Source organism: Trachurus japonicus, chromosome 7 (genome assembly GCF_045865225.1).
Source record: "Trachurus japonicus isolate A0001 chromosome 7, Traja_1.0".
Lineage (NCBI taxonomy): Eukaryota > Metazoa > Chordata > Actinopteri > Carangiformes > Carangidae > Trachurus > Trachurus japonicus.
In genome coordinates this window covers 9,727,889-9,752,226 of record NC_140913.1, presented here as the reverse complement: position 1 = coordinate 9,752,226, position 24,338 = coordinate 9,727,889, and the positions used below count along the sequence as shown (strand labels likewise).

General features: G+C 39.4%; 2 protein-coding genes across 4 annotated transcripts in view; both read right to left on the bottom strand.

The window, feature by feature from the left end:
* The window catches only part of fam50a (family with sequence similarity 50 member A), a 28,831-nt gene extending 11,470 nt beyond the window's left edge, over positions 1-17,361 (bottom strand). Inside the window, exons 1-8 of one of the 2 annotated variants that reach the window (XM_085781131.1) lie at positions 17,108-17,361; positions 16,701-16,785; positions 14,202-14,301; positions 10,996-11,129; positions 10,489-10,553; positions 9,921-9,987; positions 203-264; positions 4-80 (exon numbers count right to left, since the gene is read on the bottom strand). In XM_085781131.1, the coding sequence (XP_085637257.1) occupies positions 4-80; positions 203-264; positions 9,921-9,987; positions 10,489-10,553; positions 10,996-11,129; positions 14,202-14,301; positions 16,701-16,785; positions 17,108-17,218 (701 nt within the window). In that variant the 5' untranslated portion in view covers positions 17,219-17,361. Of the gene's footprint in view, positions 1-3; positions 81-202; positions 265-9,920; positions 9,988-10,488; positions 10,563-10,995; positions 11,130-14,201; positions 14,302-16,700; positions 16,786-17,107 lie in introns of both variants that reach the window. The other variant, XM_085781132.1, reaches the window with a different exon arrangement.
* A 563-nt stretch (positions 17,362-17,924) lies between these two features.
* cav4b (caveolin 4b) lies at positions 17,925-23,971 on the bottom strand. Of its 2 annotated transcripts, XM_085783085.1 has the most exons (5): positions 23,647-23,971; positions 23,514-23,538; positions 22,765-23,021; positions 19,028-19,215; positions 17,925-18,417 (listed from the first exon to the last, which is right to left on the bottom strand). In XM_085783085.1, the coding sequence occupies exons 3-5, from the start codon at positions 23,014-23,016 to the stop codon at positions 18,228-18,230; spliced, it is 630 nt and encodes a 209-aa protein (XP_085639211.1). In that variant the 5' UTR covers positions 23,017-23,021; positions 23,514-23,538; positions 23,647-23,971; the 3' UTR covers positions 17,925-18,227. The 2 variants fall into 2 exon arrangements, with proteins under 2 accessions (XP_085639211.1, XP_085639210.1); XM_085783084.1 differs by lacking the exon at positions 23,514-23,538 and having other exon boundaries at positions 23,647-23,965.
* Between the last annotated feature and the right edge of the window lie 367 nt (positions 23,972-24,338).

Sequence of the window (24,338 nt, the reverse complement as noted above, 5' to 3'; positions counted from 1 at the left end):
CACCTGAGCTCACTGAAATCCTTCCTGAGGACCTCAAGGGCTCTCTGCAAGAAGTTCTGGATGGTGTTTCCCTTCTTCATCTACAGAGGAGACACAAACAGGGTTGAAGGGAATGTGAGGTGGTATGATGTCTCAAAAATGTCCCTGTTATCAAACTCTACAGAGTGGATCAGAGTCAGTGCTGAAGCTCGTCGTGCTTTACCTTGACTGTCTTACGATGTCCTGAGCCGTCCCAGTAGCTGAATGTGATCTCAATCTCCTCACCTGGGGACAAAGACACACACCAATGTTATATTGTTAAAGGATCATAGGGCAGGATTAATGAGAACGGCCAGTGACGCGACGGCCGCTGCGCGTAACTACAGCAACCAGCGAAGCCACCGGCACGGGAGCGCGCACAGACTTTTCACTGTTTACTTTACTCATTAAGTCTTCCTATCATGGGAGGGGAGGGGGGGTATTTTACTGTAGGTTCTCGCACTCCAACAGAAGACAGGACAGACAGAAAGACAGACACACACACACACACACCACACACACACACACACACACACACACACACACACACACACACACACACACACACACCACACACACACACTTCTTGTACTTGCTGCATAGTGAGGACGAGTTGAATTTCCTGCAAAGTGAGGACGGCATTTACTAGACTCATGTCAACAAGGAAACATTATGTCTGAAACACTAGGGGGAACAAACCACACTTAACCTTCGTTCAGATTGTGTGAAAACAAAAAGTTTCAGGAAAAAAGTTTTTAACATCAGTAGTGAGGACGATTTGAAACTTTTCACCTTGCGCTCTGATTGGCTGCAGTTGATTGGGCCATTTAATTAGCAGAGGCCCCCAGCTTCTGCTTCTACAGCAGCTCTCAACAAACTTGTTACTGCTCTGCCTTTTGATGAAGGCTGACCTAACAACCTGAACTTATTTTCACAGGTTCAACTAAGTGCATCTCAAAAACCTCATATACATTTGTGTACATATTCATAAATATGATAAAAATATAATGAGTGTATTTTTTTATAATTTTTTTTCCCAAATTCAGTCTTGATCATAAAATAAATCTCCATATCAAAAAAGGATTTTAACCCTCATGACAGTGGGAAATCTAAATCAAAGGTGACAAGATGTGTGCATATTGCTCTCTCAGGATAACAAAACTTTTCATTTAAAATAAAGATATATCTTGTTATCATAGGAAAACAGAACACACTTGGCCAGCGATGGCGGCGATGGCCGCAATGACGGGGGGTAGCAATCCATGGCAACTTAAACCAAAAGTTCTTTGAATATCAAACAAAACAAGTGAATATGGACTAAGGAATCTTTGTATGGCCAAATATGAAGTTATGACGTGAACCATATGTTGCGGTGTGTAAACAAACAAAAAAAAGGCAGATGATTCTGTGGTAAACCTGCTTACAAAATGGCAATCAAAGATGATGTGGAAATTAATTTGGAATGAGGCACACGAGCTATCGCCCAGAATTTAAGTTTTTCATTTTGTATGAACACTTTCACTGCGGTGAAGTGACTTAATGGTCTCTTTGACATCTAAAAGCAGCCTCAGATTTTCACATATCTCCAAGGGGGCCAACCTAAATAACAAATTCAGAATAAATTTATGTCAATATTGATTTAACCTCTTGGATTTATATATTGAGGAACAGAACAAATTGGAGTTGGAGAAACAATAAAATTGTACAATTCAGGTCGGCAACTCAAAATAAGAACCACTTAAAAAACAATGCGCAGGCAAACAGGCTCTGTCTCAGATATTCAGTCCCGAATAATGATCAACCTTTGACAGACATACCTTTTTTTATTACCCTACAAGGGAAAATGAGAAAGAATGAGAAAGGCGAGAAGAATGAAAAAATGAAATCAGGGGCCTCGCAGGAAATCATTGAAGAGACAGAGCCACAGGGTGGATTGCTGGGGAGGTGGAGGGTTGCAAAACCTCATGGGTAGGAGGGGAAACAGCTAGTAACATGAAGAAGCAGTATAAAGTAAGGGTCCCAGCAGGGCAGCAGCAGTGTCGCAGCAGCATAGCCAAGACTGACTGTTATACTGTTCTTAACTAGGTTTGCATCATATGATTTATAATATGAAAATAACATGTAATAAATCTGTAGCTACAGACTTTCCAGATCTCTGTCTGTTATTATCTCTTGGTGACTTGTGGACCCACTTGTAGTGCTCCACCACCATAACACGAGCTACATGATATGCTAAACCTCTCTGTTAAAGTTAATTCAGGTATCTGTAAATTTCTCTGATGTTCTTTTGTGACATATGTTTGAAGTTCACTATTCTGTCTGTTGATATAACTTTCAGCAAAAAGTCTCAATGAGATTCCCAGATAAATAAATTTTGTGTTATGTTGAGGTAGGGGAAAGAACGAAAGAGGAAGGAAAAAGAAAAGAAAGGGGAAAAGTGAAGGGATAAAAAGGGAAGAAGCGGAAAATGAGGAGGAGGGGAAGAAGAGAGGGGGGAATAGAATGGAAAAGAGGGGGGAGGGAAGGGAAGAAGGAGGGAAGAAGACAAGAAAAAGAGAAGAAAGAAAAGAGAGAAGGAAATTGGGAAATAGGAAGTGGGAAGGGGGGGAAAGGGGAGATAGAAGGAAGAAGAAGGAGAAAGAGGAAAATCTTGAGGGGATAGTTATCTGTCTGTAAAAAACAACCAGTTTATGTTTTTTCCATTATACTGTAAAGAGATCTGTATATGATTTCCTCCTCCTTGCACTCTTAGTTAACATATACTCTTAGAATATAGGAAAATTAGACTCAGCCATTCTCTACTGAAACCGTTTTTTCTTTTTTTCCACGGGAAGGCTTTTTATTGGAGGGTAAATTTGAATCAGATGAGGAAGAAAATGCATTTTCAATACTTTAATTTTCCTGAAAATTTCAAATCAAATTTCATAGTCCTTTGATTTATATGATCCTCATCATTGTTTTTATATAATGAATTGCAGTCTTTTAAATTTCTCATCTGTTCTCTTTAACAGGTGAGAGGAGCCAGTGTCACTCAGCCTGGTGAAACTCTTCACCTTGCACAGAGTGCTCTGGATTGTGAGTTTGATGGGTGTTAAATAGCAGAGCCCAGTCCTGATTCTGCTTTTCCCCCCAGCACCTCACTAAAACTGATAACCTTTCAGTATTTTGCCTTAACTGAAGACGTTTTTTGGACCCATAAAAACACAAAAAAATTTCCCCAATTCTTTAACTGGATAAGTTAAATTTAAAAAAAGTGCTGCATCACTTTTTATGCTTTAGATATATTTTCTTTTTCACATGAAGGGCTCTAATTTCGTTTAGCTCTCTCCCAGTCTCTGTCTGTGTTTAGGACACTTTGCAAATTTGTCACCACGCACCTACTGCAAATCTCCTTTTCCCAACTCGTCCCCTCCAACCAGCGCAAGTGGGAAATAGAGAAGGCGTAGAGAGGGTTATAGCAGAACAACTGATTCAAATCTACACCCAATATTCACTAACGCTTTAAGAAGGAGGTAGACATTTGAGTTTGTGTATCAGGAAGTGTAGGCCCATATTAACTGTGTGGAGTTCCGTTGCGACCCTCAGACGTTGTCAAAGGTCACCGTGTGTTTTGTCGTTCTTGTTCCTCTTCAAGGGACACACAACAACCAGTCCTTCGGGACTCCTTGGTTTTGTGTTTCAAGCGAGTCAAGTGCAGCAGGACCCTGCACCTATTATGTGGGACCGAATCACCACCTGGGCTGTGTTGTCTTTTTTTTTTAAGTAGCCTATATACAGTATTTTTGGCTTTTCATACTTAATTTTATAGGACAGTTCAGAGTGTGAAAGGAAATGGGAGGCAGAGAGAGGGGGAATGAATACAGGAAAGGGCGTATGTTCACTGTTGATTTACAATAGTAGTTTGTGCTGTGAAAATAATGAAAGTCAAGTCCAATGTCCTATGGGCATGATGTCGCATGTAAAAAAAAAATGTGGTAAAAATGCTCTGCTATGACTATTTTTGATTAAAAAAAAGTTGTTTTAAAAATAATATCCAAAGAAACTAACACCACGTCCATATTTCTCCCTCATTGAAAATTCACATCTTTTAATATGCATGATTTGCTTGGTCAGGGTTGCTAGTTAACGGCTCGGTGCTCGCGTGTTGCCAACTGGCGACTTCCAAAACCTCTTGGCGACTTCTTTTGTAAAAAGGACTAGCGACAACATCTTAGTGACTTTTCAGAGATATACAATGTTTCCAGGACCTGAAATCACGTTATTACAGCAGTATTCACGAGCAGCGGCGCTGACCGCGGAGCACTCATTAGGTGCCCCCCCCCCCCCCCCGCGTCAATGCGTCATGGCAAGGAGACAGGACTGGTGATTTGAAAACACGAAGGCTCACGTCTGTTTTCAAGTTGCAAGCTTGAGTTTCTCTGGGGAGGTCTTTGATTAGTGCAAAATTTGATGTAAACCGAAAGTGAATGAAGTTTAATGAACGAGAAAGAAAATGGATCACCAGGATTCGACCAAGTATACAGATTTATAAGTGTCAGCGGACATTACCACCATTGCAGCTGCCCCACATAATTTTGTGGTGCTGCATCCCGCTGTTATGTTGGAGTGAGTGCGCTATCGCGGTGATTACTCAACAAACAGCGGCATGAGCTCCTGAGCGCAGCTGCTTGTAGAATTATAAAGTTCTATAGGTGCTGCAACAGGAGGCCCGCCACAGACTAGAGCTACTGGTAACAGGCTGGTATCCACCGTCCTTAACCGCTCCTCAGAGCACAGTGCAACGAGCTGTCATCGCTGTTTAACGTACGATACTCCGCTTTACACACCTGTGGGAATTTATATAATGAGATGGGGGGGGAAATCAACGGGATTGGTTGCTCTAGATTCGTGACGCACGGAAAAACGGACTCATTTGAAAATTGAATTTCAGTTTTTTTTCAGACTCTGGTACTAAACTGCATTTTCAAGTCTAAATGCTCAGGTTATTTGTGTTGGAATAGCAATTTTGCTCCTGAAAATTTCCTAGTAGCAGAGCCCATAACACTAAATTGACATGATAAGTATTTTAAAAAGACGATTTTTGGTTTGGGAATCTATAAGTATTTATATTTTTTCATAACTAAAGATATAGTACTCAACTAGGTTAATGATTGAAAAAAGTAAAATATCAAATTTTCCTTGCACATAAATTTGGCATGTCTATGTCTTTGTATAGCCAAAAACTATTAAAATGATAATCATTATAAAACCGTTGAATTATCAAACATTTTCCTGAAGTCAGACACATCCACATATTAAAACAGATATTCAGCGATGGTGGTTTTGACTTTAATGCTTGAGTTCCAGGATTTTTGAACCGTAAGTTCAGCTTTGTTACGACTCCTTTGTAGCGTTTCCAACCGTAGCTGTTGTTTTTTACCGTCTGTTGCCTGTGAAAGTCACTATATCGGCCACTCGTACTTAGACCCCGTGAACTCGTACCAAAGAGCGAACTTGGTATGATACACCGGAAGGAAAAACACAAGTTACGAGTTTCTTGAAGCACCCATGAGTTAGAGCCCCCGCCCTCTGTCAGGCATCGATTGGTCCGTCCTACGTCACCACATTCATGCATCCCTTGGCAGCACACACAGCCCTTCATGCGTTCTCTCTCTCATTGGATTACACTTGTATCCTACAAGGAAAGTTTTCTCCCCTGGGTTTTTTACAGAGAGCAGAGTGTGGAGAGAGAGACCAAAACACTCTATGAAAGTGATGCTGACGAAAATAGACTATTAGGATTATATTACAAAACATTCACAGAATCTCGCTTTTAAGGCTGACTGGGAAGATAGGCCTCACTATTTTAAGAGCCATTAACTGCCCTCCTTTCAAAAAAAAAAGTCATTAGTTTCCGCATGCAGCAGGTTGAGTCATGGATGACATTGAGATGGCTTCTTGTCCACAGCCTCTGAATGTAGGGGCGAAAATAAAAAAAGAAAGAAAAAAGAAAAACGTGAAAAAAAAGGAAAAGAAGAAAGAGAAAAAAAAAGAGAAAAAAAAAACAAAAAAAAAAAAAGAGAAAAAAAAGAAAAGAATAGAAGAAGAGAAACGAAGAAGAGGAAAAGGAAAAGAAGACATAAGAGACAAAGAAAAAGAAAAGAAGAAAAAAAAACAAAAGTGGAAAAAAAAAAAACAAAAAAAAAAAAAAAAACAAAAAAAAAAAAAAAAAAAAAAGGGAGAAAGAAAAAAAAAGAAGAAGAGAAAAAAGAAAAAAGAAAAAAAAAGAAATATAAAAGAAAACTGATGAAGAGAAAGGCAAAACAAAAAAAAAAAAAATACAAAAAATAAAAAAAAAAAAAAAAACGAAAAAAAAAGAAAGAAGGAATGATAAAAAAAAAAAAAAAAAGAAAAAAAAAGAAAAAAAAAAAAAAAAAAATAAAAAAAAAAAAAAAAATAATAACACAAAAGAAAAAAGAAAATAAAAAAAAAAAAAAAAAAAATAGCGAAAGAAGCTGGAAAAAAAGAGTAAAAGATAGAGAAGAAGAATGAAAAAATACAAAAAAGGGAAAAGAAAAAGGAAAGAGAAGAAAAAAAAAAAAAAAAAAAAAAACTAAAGAATGGAAACAAAGAAATGAAAAAAAAAAAAAAAAAAAAATAAAAAAAAAAAATAAAAAAGGTGAAAAAAACAAAAAAAAATGAGAGAGGATTGGAAAGGAAGATAAAAAGAAAGAAGAAGAAGGAAAAAAAAAGAAAAAAAGAAGGAAAAAATAAAAGAAGGAGAGAAGGAAAAAAAAAAACAAAAAAAAAAATAAACAAAAAAAACACAAAAAAAAAAAAAAAAACTAAAAAAATTGAAGGAAAAAAAGAAAGAAAAAACAAAAAAAAAAAAAAAAAAAAAAGAAAGAAAAATAAAGAAAAGAGAAAATACAAAAGAAAAAAGAAAAAAAAAAAAAAGAGAAAAAAAAAAAAAAAAAAAAAAAAAAAATAAAGAAAAGAAACAAAAATTAAAAAAAAAAAAGAAAAAAAAGAAAAAAAAAAAAAGACAAAACAAGATAAAAAAAGAAAAAAAAAAATAAAAAAAAAGAAAAGGAAAAAAAAATAGAAAAACTGTAGGGTAACAAACAGTGGTCCTCTCATGTTGCTCACTGTTGTGATGGCAGCCATACATTGTAAAAGTAAGGAAATGCCTCAACCACCACTTGTGCTTTTATTTATGATATGAAAAAAAATAGACATTTTATTTGTTTTTTCCCCCTGATGTAGCACATAGACCAGTTAGTGCTCATGCAAGAGATGATTTGTCCAAAAAGACGTATTTAATCTAGTTACCACGTTAATAGTTGCCTCTGTATGGTGATTTTGGATATGGACTGGTCCAACGTGGTCTACGTGTCAAACAGAAACTGTTCTTACTGAACTCTAAAACTAGAAAAAAAGTTTCACTATTTCGGACATGATGGTTAAGACGTGGAAAAAGAAAAAACTGCAAAAGTCTCTTTATTGCATTTTCATAAAATAGAATAAAGGTTTTATATAACTAAAAAAATTGGTAGGTCTCCAGCTTCTGTCATGATCTAGTAATGTAACTATGATTGTCTTGTTAAGTAGAGTAGTTTGGATCTGGACCATTGTAAACATGAAGTTAACGACAATAAAAGTTTCACAAATATGACAGTGGTTTTGGGACCGCACTTAGCCTTAATTTGCTTATTATTATTATATTATTATTATTATATTATAATAATAATAATAACATTTAAATGTTGATCCTTTTAAATTTAAACAATAACAATGGAAAATTTATTGTCCATAGCACAAATTCAATATATCAATTGCATTAATTAAAACAATTTTCAAAAATATAAATGGCCATGCAAACAAGAAAACTATGATTTTAGTAATGTCTTGTTAAGCAGCAGGAGATTAGTCTACTATGCTAAGTCGTTTGGTGAATATTTGGGTGCAGAGTACAAATTTCACCAGTATGCGAGCGAGAGCAATAAGTGTGTGAAAATTCTGGCGAAAAAAATTCTTAACTTACTATCAAAACTGAGGACCCTCTGTGAAAACATGAGGGGGATCTTATTTATAGCATTTTAGAGCTAATTTTAAAGATTGACAAAAGTGAGCGACGGCAAATGTCCTCACATCCCAAAAGTGTCCTCACAGTGTTGGTTTAAAAACTCTCGCGGTCCTCACAATGTAGTATGTACAAGAACACACACACACCACAACACACACAGATACACACACACCACAACACACCACACACACCTTTCACTGTGCTGAGCAGGGGGCTGCTTGTTGTTTCTCTGAGCTCCTCTGCATGGATCTGTTATGGGCTCCTACTCCTACATGCCGGTATCCGAGAATTAAAGGCCGGGTCAGGGATTGTCGGGCGAATCTGTCAGGGTTCCGCGGTCATGAACCAATAAACACCGGACATATGATTTCATTATAAAAAAAAAAAAAAAAAAAACGGCACGCGTCGCGGGACACGCGGCCGGACGTGGAAAATGGTGGACGTGTTCGGGCAAAAGGGACGTTTGGCCCCCTTGCTAGATAGTTGTTAAAGTTTAACGTCGGCTTTTTTTACCGGCTAGTTCGGCTAACGGCTAATATAAGACAGTAGTGAAGAGGGATGAGGGTAAGTTAGTGACTGCTGCTGCTGTGTGCGTGTGTGAAGGGTAGGGAGAGAGAGTGGTGGCCGTTGGCGGGGGGTTAAACAGGGCTTTCAGTTGTGCTGTGTGTTTGCTGGCAGTAAACAGTAGGCCTAATTTGGATCCAACGTGGTTCAGAGGATTGAAATTATAACCTGGGTAGTGTCGCCTGTGTTACCTATTCAATGGCTCTCGCCGCGGTTGCCTCTTCATGTTCTCGTCTCCATTGATCCATTCGAAGGCAGCAGTGGACGCGCTGCGTCAGGTCCGCCGGCCAGAGCGATATTCACCCCTGAATGCAGCGCATTTGGCAGCACAGACCCCGTTCAGAGCAATGGGAGATACGCGGATTGGGCTCGTTCTTTTTGGTTTTGCTTTGAACGCTTTCCTCACCCTATTATTTAAAAAACCGTTTAAAGCAATGGGTATTTACGGTATTTTCTCACAAATCCTGCCCTATGATCCTTTAATGTCTGATTTTACTTTTACTAGTGACAAGGAATGGAGGAATCGCCCCCCAATGCGGAGTAGTTAGTTATATTTGGGACAATGTAATTTGAATGTTACTATGATTTTAGTTACACCGCTGGCTTTAATTAAAGGTCCCATATTGTAGAAATGGATTTCCTTGTCTTCTTTGATTATAAATCAGGTCTAGGTTCCATATTCATACTGTGTCAGTATAAAAGCCTCAGTCCACAGAGAAATGCACATGCCCTGTATTCAGAGATAAGAGATTAGCACCTTCTGAACTTTGTGATGTCACAACTAAACCACCTTTACTGTGCCTTCAGACACATCCAACCATTTCTGTTGTTTTAATGTCAGCAATAACAACAAGCAGTCCTTTTGTTGCTAAACTGGGATGCGACAGGAAGAAAAAATACTGAGAAAACTCTGCACTCTGCACAATCTTAAGATATCAGGCTCCTATATCATTGCTCAGATTTCCCTGAAGAGACCAGCAGCTAATGTTTATTTTTTTATGAAACAATGGTACGCTTCAATCTGAATCTGATTTTGTGTGGATAATTTTGGCGTTGACTGCAGCGCTGAGGCTCAGAGACCAAAACAAAACACACAAAACCCTGAGAAAAGAGATGTAAAGCTACGCTAAAATGGTTTTTGGCTCTTACAACCACAAATATGTCTTCACATATCTTCAAATCAAACACAGGAAATGTTAAAAAAAAAAAATCTGGGACCTTTAAATGACACCAAAGTGTTTTATGCATGTGTGTGTACTGAATTGATACTCACTCTTAATCTTCTCCTGTTTGAGCTCCCACTCCTGCCTGAGCTCCTCTCTGAGACGATTCTCCTCCTCCTGAGCACAAATGTCAGTGTGATGAAAATACACTGTTAAACTCCAATAAAGACACCAGAATCATAATTTCTCATCATGTTAAGGTATGAAAAATGTCCTACTGTATTGATGAGATAACCCTCCCCCCCAGAGTTAGCTGGGTATGGTTTTTTAGTTCATCTTGCTTATGTAGAATGTGATCGACAATCATTCAGATGTTTGTTTGTATTTAGAGAAAATTGAGCATGTAGAGAGCATCAGGCTCCGTCTGGTATTTGCTAATTACTTCTTTCCCTAATGATTGCCGTTGGCTGCCAGTGTGATTTTCTGCAACCGCCAGTCAAAACAGAGCTATAAATGCCATTTGTCTTTGTAGTTTTTAATGAACAATGAGATTATAGTGAACTAAAAACATCAAGGGAACAACTTGTAAAGCAAGTTCATGTTAATTCCAATAACTTTCCAGGATCATTACCTCTGGGGGGAAAAGTTTCACTCAAATGTCACCCTTACTGACCTCACCTCTCTGTCTCGATCAGGGAGGAAACTTGTGTCCACATCTGGGTTTTTACCGAGTTTCTTCTTAGCTGGAACATCTGAGACAAAACACAGATTCCCCAATCAACACTTTATATCTTGTTTGTTTCATCTGAACAAAATCCAAAGTGTAGAAACAGCCTGTTGGGTAATATCCAGACCTCCGCTGCACAGATGTTTACCCAGCTTTCAAACTTGAAGCTAAACTGCTGGCTGTAAGTTGGAATTTAGCATCCAGATATCAAATTGGCATCAACAAGGCTCGTTCAACTGTCTTTGGAAAAATAAACATTTTTACCAAAAATGTTTAACTATTCCTTTAAGATCAAAGTCGTGGCACAGATGACTCAGATGGAGGCACAAGAGATCAATCATATACTGTTGGACCAAAACACACACACACACACACACAGAACCAATGAAAAAGGACTACAGCGAAACAGCTGAAACCGATTCCCAGTCCTGTTCAGTGTGTGCTCTAATATCCTTGACATGAGTACTCACACTCCAGCTCTTCTTCCTCTTCCTCTTCCTCTTCTTCTCCGTCTTCAGGATTAAAGGATAGACTGGCTATTTTCCTCTTCTGTTCCTCCTTTCTCTTCTTCTCCTTCTGCTTCTCGAGTTTTCTGCAGAGAAAGAAAAAAAACACACACATAATGATGATCAACTACAACATGTTTTCAATCAACAGTACGTTTGAATTTGGTTTCCTGGAAAACAGCGTGTGACATGCAAACCCTTAAGACAAAGGTTGTTTCCCATGGATGTGATTTCTTCCAAAGTCACAAAAAAACACTCGTGAATTCTGCTCTGATTATACTGGATTAGGCCCATAAATATCCATTTGGCTTTTATTTCACTCTTTTTTCATGTCCCTGCCTGTTGCATTCTTTCACTCTTGTATCCACAATGAGAGGGGGCAACTAGAAGGGCATCTAAGGACAACTTGAAAGCAGCCTGCTGGAAATCAGGAGTTGACCAAAAGTGAGTCATAATTATGCAACTTGGAAACAAAGAAAAGAAAATGCTGAGAAAATCCTTCCGTCATAGAAGAGACTGTTTACAGAAGACACAGAACTGTTTATATTAATTACTCCTCGCTACCAAAGATCTGAAGTTTTACAATGTAAGAAAGATTGCACAAAATGCTGTTTCAGAGGCAGTTGTTACTCCCTGTCATTACACCGCAAGTTGTTGTCAGACATTGTTGCATTTGCAAGACAAGATGTTCTATTTACTGTTTAATCACTTACTTTTCTATTTATTTTTCATTATTGTTTAATTATTTCCTTTCGTCTATTGTTTTTAAATTGTAACACATTTGGTTCTTGAATATGTGGGTGAAGTTTTTATATAAGCCCTTTTGGGTTTTATACCTCCCCTCTGCACATCCCAGTTATGATGATTGTCCATGTTGTTTTAAAATGATATTGTTTGTGCTAAAAAATAAAAAATAAAATAAAAAAAGATGTTACTCTGAGCAGAGCTGAGTCTTCAGGGCAGACTGGAGGCTGCAGTGGCTCCTTAGTGTAAAGTGTCTGGTCTGGCCGGTGCGAGCTGGTTAGCCTGCTAACTTCAGGTAAGAATTAACATTGGTGTTGCTTTCCTAACCTGGAGACACCACTTAAATGAGTAAAGGAGTTTAATGAGGATACTAATGCTAATGCTGGTTATAGTTGCGGTAAAGTAGCTCCTTCACAGATTACATTGAAATGTTTATTCTCTCAGACACACACATGACAAGGAGTAGAACAGTCAGCAGTCTGCTACCTCTGACACTGAACCTCGACACACCTACATTCTGTGAGTTTTTACAGCCAGTAAGGTGACTGAGGCAGATGTGTCCAATTTGACATAAAAGTTAATTAAAGGTTAGGGTTGAGGTCGGAGATCCTATTCTGGAGCATTTTTTTTACAAAATTGTTTGAAATCCTCTTCACAATCCGATTGCAACCAATTAAATATGCTATAAATAATTAAATATAGACAGTTAACTAAAAATAAATAAATATAGACAGTTAAAAGCACACATAGGCAACAGTGACATATAAACATAGTGCCACAAGGCGACCATAGAATAGAACGGCATGGTACAGCACAGCCATGACGGACAGTTAAACAATGAAGGAGAGAGCTGCTGGTGAGAGTGACCAGATCATGGGGAGCTTTGGCTGAGGCAGCTGCAGGTGTGCTTTATGAATTTTGTTATGACGTGACGTGTTTGAAGGAGCTGACAGAGGTAAGACTTTGCAACTGTAGGGATTTTTGAAGCCTCTCTCCCTCCTCTGCTCGTACCGCTTTTCATGCATCGCGTGCGTGAGTCTTCAAGGAGTTACGACCGCGGAAAAGACAACAATAGTGATACAGTGTACCACACTGAAGTGTGGTAGGTGGTAATCTACCTCTGAGCTTGATGCTGGGTGGATTATTATGATGTTAGGTGTTTTATTTCACATGAATGAGCCATGAGAAAAAGCTGGAGGACTGTTAGCGATGCTGTGCAGTGGCACGCGACAGAAGGCTGTGCCGCTCACATTGGGATTACATTGGGTCGCACAGTGAGGGTGATACCTTCGCGGCTTCACCTTGATGTGAACCCAACGCTGAACAGTGAGAGCTAACAGTGAGTGTGTGTTTTGTTGTGATTGTTGTCTTTATTGTCCAAACCTGTGTGTGTGTGTTTGTGAATCAAAGAGGCACTAAGCTGAGACTCCATGGGCTGTTTCATCTCAGATGTCAGATTCTGTGAAGTGACACCACAGAGCAGTTTAATTGCTCCTGTTTTGCAGTAGTTGTGTCTGTCCCCGCATCGCCACGGCAGCGATGAATGGAGCGGATTGAAGTTCCGCTGCTTAGGCCGTTTACATCCATCAACCGTATTTTCTTCCCACAGACAGCGTCAGATGGCTACTCAAACATGCACCGAGAAGTTTGTTTACTTCAAGCAAGCCAACATGTTTGTAAAACTAGATCTAATTCAAAGTCTTGCGCGAGACCCAAGTTGACGCGCTTGGTGTGTTTACGTGGAGTAGGAAGCTCCTGTTTGTGTCATAAACACAGGAATATCAACTCTTCACTTGCTTGAAGTAAATAAACTTCTCGGTGCATGTTTGAGTAGCCATCTGACGCTGTCTGTGGAAAAAAATTGTGGCTTTGAGGGATGTAAACAGCCTAAGCAGCGGAACTTCAATCCGCTCCATTCATCACTGCCGTGGCGATGCGGTAACGGACACAACTACCGCAAAAGAGGAGCAATTAAACTGAAAATCTTCAGATTCCTTCTTTTAAACCTAAAATGTTAGTAAAATACAGTCCCGAGTTGAATTTGCCCAGAATTGTCCTTTAAGGTAAAAATGTAGTATAGTTACACTACAAATCCTGCATAGTTGATAGTTCCCCTTTAAAGGAACCTCATCCAAACCATGAAAAACAAGAGGACTTCCCTCTTCACATGTTTGGCCCGCACATCTGCAAGACTTTGCTGACAGCTTTCTGCAAATTTGCATTGCTGGGGGGCAGCCACACATTGTTCAGTTTCTGCTCCCGCAAAAATATAAAAAGTACAGACTCTGCATGTGAACATTTTTCATAAGCGTGTAGAGTCTCAGTGAAACAGCCGCCAGCGCTGCCACCCTCAGAGACATGTGCTCCACATCAACAGCCCAAATCCACTGAACGACAGTATAATATAAACTCACAGCTGCAGTTCCTTGGACTGCTCCTTTTTGGCCAGTTGTTTCTCTCTCTCCTTCACCAGTGCCTCCTGTTTGGCCTTCATGTCATTTAGCGTCACCAAACCTGATAAAAACATGACAAAGATTAAACGCGTTCAACAAGAGTCACACAACTGCTAAATTATGTTAAGAATTACATGTATTGTGACCCTGAACCCCTCACAGACCACACATTACCCCCTCCTGGCTTCACTGCATTGGGTACTTGTGAAGTTCAGGATCAATTCCAAGAGTATTTTATTTACTTTGAAGGTATTTAATGACCAAGCACCCATATACAGTGCCTTGCAAAAGCATTCATTCCCCCTGGAACTTTTCCACATTTTGTCACGTTACAACCACAAACTTAAAGGGACTACGAGGAGTTTTGGAAAGCAAAGTGTTTTCACACTACATTTCCCATGAGCCTCCACGCGCACGGTGAAATTCTTGGACCCGCGCGAAACGGACGAAAGCAAAAGCATTTGCCAGACATTTTTTTCATTAATCAAGAACGAAAGTCGGAGGTTCGAAGACGATCAGATACCATCGTAGTTCCAACCATAAACGATGCCAACTAGCGATCCGGCGGTGTTATTCCCATGACTCGCCGGACAGTGTCCAGGAATATCAAAATAGCGATAAAGATAAAACAATATATTTATCGAAAATTGACCCATTAACAAGTGTGGGTAATGTAGATTCATCCACATTAATATGAGATTCTTTTATAACCAAAAGCATTTTGTATTTTATTGGGATTTTATGTGATAGACCAACACAAAGAAGCGCAAAATTGTGAAGTGAAAGAAAAATGATATATGGTGTTCAAGATTGTTTACAATCAAAAACCAAATTTGAACCTTTTGACCTGAAACTTAAAGCAGATATCAGTGGAATGTTTTTGTTAATATAAGTCCTAAATAGTCCTATTTTCCGTCAGCAATCACTTACATGAAGTATTTCAGCCTAAACACGAGTCTCTCCGTCACTCTGCTCTGCTGTAACCCGAGGAGAAAATTTTCCTTGTGGGATACAAGTGTTATCCAATGAGGGGAGAGAACGGCATGAAGGGCTGTGTGTGCAGCCAAGGGATGCGCGTGAATGTGGTGACGTAGCACGAGGACCAATTGATGCCTGACAAGGGCGGGGGCTGCTAACTCATGGTGCGTTCAAGGAAACTCGTACTTTGTGTTTTTCCTTCCTGTGAAGTCATACCAGTTCGATCTGGTACGAGTTCACGGGTCGGAAGTTACGAGTGGCCGTTATAGGGAACTTTCACAGACAACAGGACGGTAAAAACACGAGCTACGGGTTACCTGGAACGCTACCAAGTCGTAGTTGTGACTTGAAGCTGTAACTTACGGTTTCAAAAGCCTGCCTTGAACACAGCATTAGCCGAAACGGCCGTGCCGATGATATCTGCTTTAACACTGCACATCAACCTAAACACACCATCCCCACCGTGAAATATGGTGGTGGTGGCAGCATCATGCTGTGGGGAGGCTTTTCTTTAGCAGGGACAGGGCAGCTGGTCAGAGTTGATGGGAAGATGGATGGAGCTAAAAACATGGCCATCCTGGAGGAAAACCTGTCAGAGGCAGCAAAAGACTTGAGACTGGGACGGAAGTTTGCCTTCCAGCAGGACAACGACCCTAAACATACAGCCAGAGCTACAGTGGACTGGTTTAGATCAAAGCATACCCATGGGTTAGAACAGCCCAGTCAGAGTCCACACCTAAATCCTATTGAGAATCCGTGGCAAGACTTGAATATTGCTGTTCACAGACAATCTCCATCCAATCCGACTGAACTGGAGCTGTTTTGCAAAGAAGAATGGGCAAAAATGTGCAAAGCTGGTAGAGACATACCCCAACAGACTTGCAGTTGTACCTGCAGCGAAAGGTGTTCAACCAAGTATCAACTCAGGGGCTGAATACATATGCACGCCACACTTTTCAGAATTTTATTTGTAAAAAATCTTTCACAACATGTATCATTTCCTTCCACTTCACAATTATGCGCTACTTTGTATTGGTCAATCACATGAAATCCCACATAAAATACATTTCAGTTTGTGGTTGTACCGTGACAAAATGTGGAAGAGTTCAAGGGGTTTTGAATACTAGCAAGGCACTGTATCTGCTATATCCTTTGTCAAACACAATCTAAAGGTGAGTGCTCCTTTGCTTTCACTGGCAACCTAGCCTTCTATTTAATCAAAAAAGACTTTTTATGATTAAATAATAATTACACCTTTTGAAATATTTATGTGTGATCTGGCTGGGATTTGTGCTGCTGGTTGTACGTGTGTATTGTGTTTTATCTGCATGTAATGTTTTTGACACTGTTGTAAAGCACTTTGTAACCTGTGTTTTAAAAGTTGTGTGTTATTGCTGAGTGCAGCCCTGGATCAGTGTTTTATTACCAATGACCGGTTGTCTTGTCCCACAGTGATTCATGTGCAACAGTAAAGATACTCACCAACTGTGCTGGACTTGAGCTCTGCCTCCACAGCATCATAGTGAGCTGAGAATTTCTTATCAATGTTGGACTTGACCATGTTGTCCTGGGAGAAAACAATAAAGGAGGGTAAAAAATAAAGCAGAGTGGGCATGTTCTCCACGAGGCAGTGTGAATGACAGGGGGCTGTAATGTAATGTAACATTACTACTGTGTTGTTTATTTCACCAGTTAACAGCCTGTTATTGTGTGCAACGGTGATGCCTTCACTGACCCTGCAGGTAGCGGATACTCGGGCACTTTACGTTACAACGGTTATTTACATAAAACCAGAGACAGAGGACTACGTTAGCTCGAAGTTAAACCAAATGCCCGACAGACTTGTAATACTTTAAGGTAAGAAAGGGAGAGAGGGTGAAGTTAGGAACCTCTGCGATCTTCTGCTTCAGCTGTTCGAGCTGCTCTCTTTCTTTTTCTCGTTTCTTCATCAGCTGCATGGCTCTGCCCGCCTCGCTGGCGGCTCCTTTGTACTGCGCCATTGCAACGGCTTCTTTCGGACCCTCGGTAAGAAGAAATGTTAAAACACTAAACCAAAGTCGAGTTCAACACTAAAATAAAAACCGAGAAGATTTGCAGGTCTGTGAAGTCAGGTCTCCCCGCACGTCACAACAGAAAAGATGGCGGCGACGAAATGCATGCTGGGTACTATCCAAGTACACGTGATGCCTTCACTGCATCAAGAAACCACGGAAAAACGACAACCCAGCGACCGAAACAGCGACAAAGTCATGTAATAGATCAGCGCAGCGGTGAAACCATTTGAAGCTAGATTTGTCTCAGTAAATAAGAACTTGTTCTTAATGATTCTGTCTGGTTAAATAATGGTTAAATAAAAAATAAAAATCTATCTATCTATTTGCTATTTGATTGTTTATTTCAGTTTAGTTCAAATTCAAACAAATTAATGAATAAACAAAAAATATAACATGGCAACACAGCTATGAACAAACAGAGATATTTAATATCTTTAAAAAAAAAGAGTAAACAACGTAAAACAGGATTTTCCAAAGTGGTAGCAAAACCCAAAATATTGCAGCTAATATCAAGAATTGTATTTGTATCCAGTTCGTTTTCTATTGTGCTGATGGGCTCTAGATTCTGTTAATGTAGGCCAGTTTGTTTGGTGGCAAAATACACACATGCTGAACAAATTGTTTGACATAGTACTTTATTAATACAAATGATGCAACTATAATCAGAACTACATTGTGTATAATGTAAGGCAATAATGATAATTAAGTAATTATATTTTTATGAATTGGCTTTACAGATACAAAACATATGACATAGCAGAAACCTGACCAGGTTGCAGGATTGTGCTAATTAAAAAAAAAAAGAAGGTAAAAACAAAGATAAAAAAACAAAACAAAATTGTCTCACTCTCACACTCTCTCACTCACTCTCTCACTCACTCACTCACTCACTCACTCACTCACTCACTCACTCACTCACTCACTCACTCACTCACTCATTCAGTATCACTGTGTTTCACACTCCAACAGGCTCTTTGTCCTTCATCTGATGCCAGTCCTTTTTTGACAGCGAAACAGCAATTTGGCTGCAGCAGAGAGCGAGAGACATACAGAAGGGGGAGATGACCACGTTCACAGCGCACATACACAGGGACCGCAGGCATGGGAGGAAGGTGTTGCTCAACTGTATGCATGGTACCACAAACCTATAAGGAGAGAGAGAGATTCATTGAAGAAAAGAAAAGTTGGCATTAATGCTTTGTCTTGGCTCTTGTCTGGTTTCATCAGTGGAGTAGAAACCAGTTTGGTTTCCCTGATCATCCAGGACTTAATCATGAAATTTGACAGGAACTTGGAACAGCGCTGTTCAGTGTTTGAGAAATAAAAAATCATAAGTTGAGGGAATACTTTGAATAGTTTGATGTGGTGGGGATATTGTGTTACCTTTGAACAGGTTAGTTTCCAGTCTTTCTGCTAAGTTCAATTACAGAGTCATATTGCACAAACCACAATCAGAATGACATCTTGTCTCCTGTACTAAGTTATTAATGAGGAATGAAAGAGTTGGTCGATAAGATGACATATTTGTGGTTTTTAAGAACCAAAAACCATCTCAGTGTAGTTTCACATCTCCTCTCTCAGGCTCTTTCTCTGGAGCTGGAACAGGTCGGTGAACCAATCAGAAGAGAGGAGGCTCTGATCCTCCCTAAGTACCAATTGCTCAGTTTTATAGTATATCTTTGTGGAGGGCACTTTTTGATACAGTGCTAGACCTGCTTTAAAATGATAATGGAAAAAAAAAAATCCCTTCCTTACCAGACATGTAGACAGGCGAGAACAGCCAGGAAGATACCACAGAGGAGAGCGAAGGGCACGGCGAACAGCAGGGTGAGGCATTGGTACGTGCACACTCGAGCCCTCTCAAAGCCAGTGACACTGTACAGCCACACTCGGTCTATGCTGTGAGGTGTAGCAGGTTCTGCCAGCACGTCACTCACCTCCACCTACAGACGGGAAACAAGGACACAGTGTGGTACCAGTCAAGTCAGATTAGTTCATCTGAGGCCACGTGCTGACTGAGGTGTTTACAGATTCAGGTGGGGGGTCTGAGGTCAGCCACTGACTCACAGTGAGAGAATTACAATCAGGCTGGCTGTCCTCAGATCAGGGCATGATAAAATCCACCACCACTGGTGAAGATGGCAGGACTGATGGTGATGAGCTCTGCCGCACTACAATTTAGCCGGAGCACAGTTTGATTTTTTTAAGGCGAAATTCAGCTGTATGTCATCAGCATTGCAAAAATAGGGAGAGAGAGATATTTTATTTTTATTATACATTAAATCTTAACAGAAAATGATGTTTGTTGTAGACAAGAACAAAGAAGAAAACACAAGCAAAGAAACAAATGGGCTCCAAATTTATTCTCACAGTGAGCAGAAGTGTTTCCAAGGGACTTTAAAAGTTATGAACCCACAGTTGAGCCCAATTGTGACTTTTGAAGTTAAAATTGTTTAATAACAAGTTGTTATGCAAGAGCGTGAGAGAGAGACATGAAATTCAGATATAGAGATAGAGATAGGGAGTGATTTGGTGTACAAAGGGCCAGTGGTTGGACTCGAACCAGGACCACCAGAGCTAAGATTTTCTCCTTACCCCACAGGGACGATTTTATGTGTTGTGATGTTTTTCTCAGCACATGTGTTGACGAAATGATGAAAAATGTTTCTTACTGTAAACTGCAGTCAATCAAAATGAAAAACATCATTAACTAAAAATTTGGCATTTAAAAATGCGCTGGAGGAAAACTATAGGGCCCAGAGGCATCCAGTGCTTCTACACCCTGTCCCAGTTCTAGTTCCTGAGCCTGATCATCTTCTTGTTGTCCCCTGAACTTATCCTGCTCCACCACCTCATGTGACCACACCTCCACCTGGATGTTTGTGTCTGGATTAGCTCTCCTCCCTCCCCATCTGCCCAGATTCACACCCTGGCCCCCGGCGTGCTCTTACAATCTTCTCCCGGAATACCTGAACAGTTGTAGTAAATATCTTTAATTTTGCCCCAGTCTCCTGCTCGCTGTCTGTACATGTACTTCACCTGTTAAACTGCCTGTTAACAAAGATTCGGTAAACTGTCAAGAGTAAAAGAATTTGCAGTGGTTTGCTGTTGGAGCTCCAAGGTAGAGCTAGTTTATAATGCCTTTAATAATGGAAAAGAAAAAGAAAAAGAGATGAAGATAGAGACAAGATAAAGAGAGGGGGAAAAGTTCTACTGTTTCTGGTTAGTTTTCTTAAAAATCTCTGCTCAGACAGTTAAGCAGGTTTAGAGGTGATACCGCCCTCTGGTGGACATCTACACGGCCAAAGAAAACAAGAAAACTGCTTCTCTGTGTTTTTTTGTATCATATTTTCAATACGTACACATGTTTTTAATGTAAATTCTTACTATAAAAAGGAACCACAGCTAGAATTAGGAGAGAGCTGGAATTAAAACACAGACCACTCCGCCACCCTGTAGTCATCAGACTATAATTAAAATTGCTCAATAAGATTTAATCAACAAATCATGACCTGTGTTGATTGGTTGTTTATCCTGTGTTGGCTTTGTAGCTTCTAAGATGGATGGGTGAAAAGTTAATAGGAATTTTAGATCGTCATATTTATCACATTTCTTTTTAGTTTTTGTTTGCAATTTACAGCAAATCAAACAAGACATTCTTACAAGCAAGAAGCAAACTTTTTCTCCCTATTCTCCCTCCCTTCCCCTTCCTAAATAAGTAAAACATTAGGATGGATTAAACTAACGAGGTTTCATTTAATCTAACATTAGCCCTAAGAGTTTTGTTAAACTGCTAATTCAGGTTTAAAATTAAGACGATCTCTGTGGCACCATTTCAAATTAAACTTTCTTTATTAAATCCTGTTTAATTTGTATTTAATCAATAGAACAAATGTCAAATATCAAGATTACAATTAAATAAATAAATATGGTGATTATCAGATTTACTTTGATAACCTGTATTTTGAATAATTTCAGTGCAAAAAGTCCTGTCTCTCACTCAAATTAGATTTTGTTCACACAGCCATTTCAAAAGTTACGCCTGGCACGTCAACTGGTGGTTCAAAGTTAACCAACAAGTTTAACCCTTTATAGGGCACTCATTGAAATACTTTGAAATTCAAAATTCCAACCTTAGATTGTTATTCTAGGATATAACAAGACTTAATTACAATTTTGACATTTTTCAAAATTTTTCATTTTCATGTAGAAATTGAAGGTCAACGAAGTGACCATTTTTGGTTCCTTGCCCGTTTGTGGTAAAGAAAAATTCCAAGAAGTGTATGTATAGAAAATATAAGAAAAACACATAAAGTGCAAAAATTATTAAGTTTTAGAACATGTATGGCTTTTAAATTGGAATTATTATAATATTATTGTAATAATAATAATATATATGTATATAAGCATTTGTATAAATAATATGTATATCGTATTTTATACGATTATAAAGTCACTCATATTCACTATTTATAGCTTCAAAATGTCTTGAAATTAGTTAAAATTCTCTCTGAATTACTGAATGGTTATATAAAAACCTTAGACAACATTAATTAATCTAAAGAATTTTACACAACTGTTTATAAGTCATAAACTGAGAAAAATCACTCATATTCACTATTTATAGCTTCAAATGTCTAAAATTCTCTCTAAATCACTGTTAAGTTATATAAAAACATTAGGCAACATTAAAACACAATTTCCTAAGTTTTATTGCCTTATTTGTGAGGGAAATGCACTTATATGGTTTGTTACCTGAATAGGGCATAATGTCCAAAAACGGACACTTCAGTGTTTACCATAAACGGGCGTATGATCAAATATGGTCACTGCATTTTTCATGGTGTATTTTCACTCATTTCACCAAGATCTCCACAAACAATACTTATGTCATGACTTAGCACAACTAATCAACTGTAAAATGTGTGAGTGTCATCAACTTAGCTTGATTAGTTGTGATGTATCGATCTAATTACTACCACGAGCCGAGCCGACTGAGCGTCTTTTTCCGCGGTCGAAAAAAAGAGAAAGTTAGCGGCATTCCTGGTCTCTGCTGATTGGTCAAAGGCTATGATGACGTATACCGTAATGTAGCCTGGTCTTTGCTGATTGGCTTGGTGAAGACCACATGTTTCTTGCTCTTACTGACGGGGAGCACGGGGCGGAAATATAACATGTGCGGAAGTGTCCAAAAACAGTCACTTGCCCGGTAAAGGGTTAAAGTGGAGTTTCGAGTGTTGGCACAACCAAACTAATTTTAATCTTGGAACAACTAAGCTTAAGCTAAATAGTTTAAAGAGAAGTTTGAATTTTACTTAAACTAGTTTGAGGCAACATATTTTTCACCTAATATGACCTTTAATAGGATTTAAAAGTCAAACCTTGCAGGTGCAATTAAGCTTTTAACAACAAACAACAAACTATTCAGTCTCTAAGATCTTTTCGGTGACAAATTCGGAGTGTCACCACCCTGACAGACAGACAATATAAACCTGTAGGTGCTTGTTGATGCCGTACGGGTCCCTGTTGACAGGATGGGTGGGTGTGGGTGTGGACGTGGGCGTGGGCGTGGGCGTAGCAGGCTCTGTGGGAGGGGTTGGAGGTTTGGGCGCTGGAGTCGGGGCCTTGGATGCAAACTCTGGAGGAGGAGGAGGAGTGTTCATCTGCACTCCTCCTCCGTCATCTTCCTCGCTGTCATCATCAATCTTACACTCCACCAGACAGTCGTCGCTCACCATCATCATCCTCACTGCAGGGAGGGGAAGGGAAGCACACGCTTGTCTTCACATGCACAGAGACAGATGAGCATAGACGGTAAAATGAACTGGGATCACTGCACTCTTTTACACTGCAAAACCAGTGCACACTCACACACACACATAACACACACACCCCCTGCAGCAGATTGCAGGCCTGCAGAGTGTAAGAGCAAACTGAGCACTGGCTCCACCACCTGTTCTTTAGCCCCCCAAAAAAGAAGCCATACCAAAATCTGTAAATAGAAGCTGGTAATTTTAAAGTTACATGTCAAAAATGAAACAAACACAAGTCATGTAGCCGGTCTGTGTTAGTTTATTATATTTTTCTTCTTGTTTGTTCACATGGAATTTTACAAAATGTTAGTTTTGCTTTTACCAAATCTGTGAATTGCCGGATGCAATTATGTTTATGAGCATTAAATATTAAATAACAGGCAATTAAAAGTCTCAACAGTTGTTGAAAAGCCTTTCAATTAACTTACAAGTATCAGATCTGTGAAACAGGTGCTGCAAGGTGACAAAATGTAGTTGAAATGCAGTTAAGAAACCACTGTGCAGAATAGATCCAAGGCTGGGACAGGAGCAGTTAGAAACGATGAATCATGTCTGACTTACCCCACTTTAAAGAGTTTTCTTAATCCTGTATCAGTGACAGAGACGCTGGCAGAGAGGTGTGCAGGGGAGCCCCGCAAGATAGAGTGCTAATCTGAACTGTCAATGAGATCAGTTCAGCCGCTTAATCACAATGTCCCTCAGAGCTGATCTGGCTCAGAAGAATTCACACGGAGGCAGAAGCGCTAATGTGAGCCTCTTACTCGTTGTGTGGGGTTATTTTCGGAGGAGGAGTGGATGGGTCTAAAAGATCTTGTTACAGCACTGGGGTCCTGTCTTAAAACAGAAACTGAGACAATGAAACACACACTCACTGACACACACACATGGTAGTGGGTCAGTGAAGTCAAGTCTAAACTGATGATTTGACATTGTAATGAGTCAGCAAACAGCAGCGGCAAATCTAGATGGTCGTCCAATGGGTTGGCAACAGGTTATTGCACAGCAGCCTGGGACTGGGAGGGTGGTGGGCGGCCATCTTGCCTCTCTGTGTCCATCTGTATTCTCAAATTCTGTGTCTGTCTGGTTGTGTCTCATCTCCCCCTCACTCATCTCTTCATCCCTAACTTTGACCTCATCTTCCTCCTCTGATCGGTTCAGGTCTTTCCTGCTGCAGTACAATGCAGACCTTCAGCATAATAATCAATATAATTAAACTACAATTAAAATTTACTTATTTTTTACATAATTTTCTA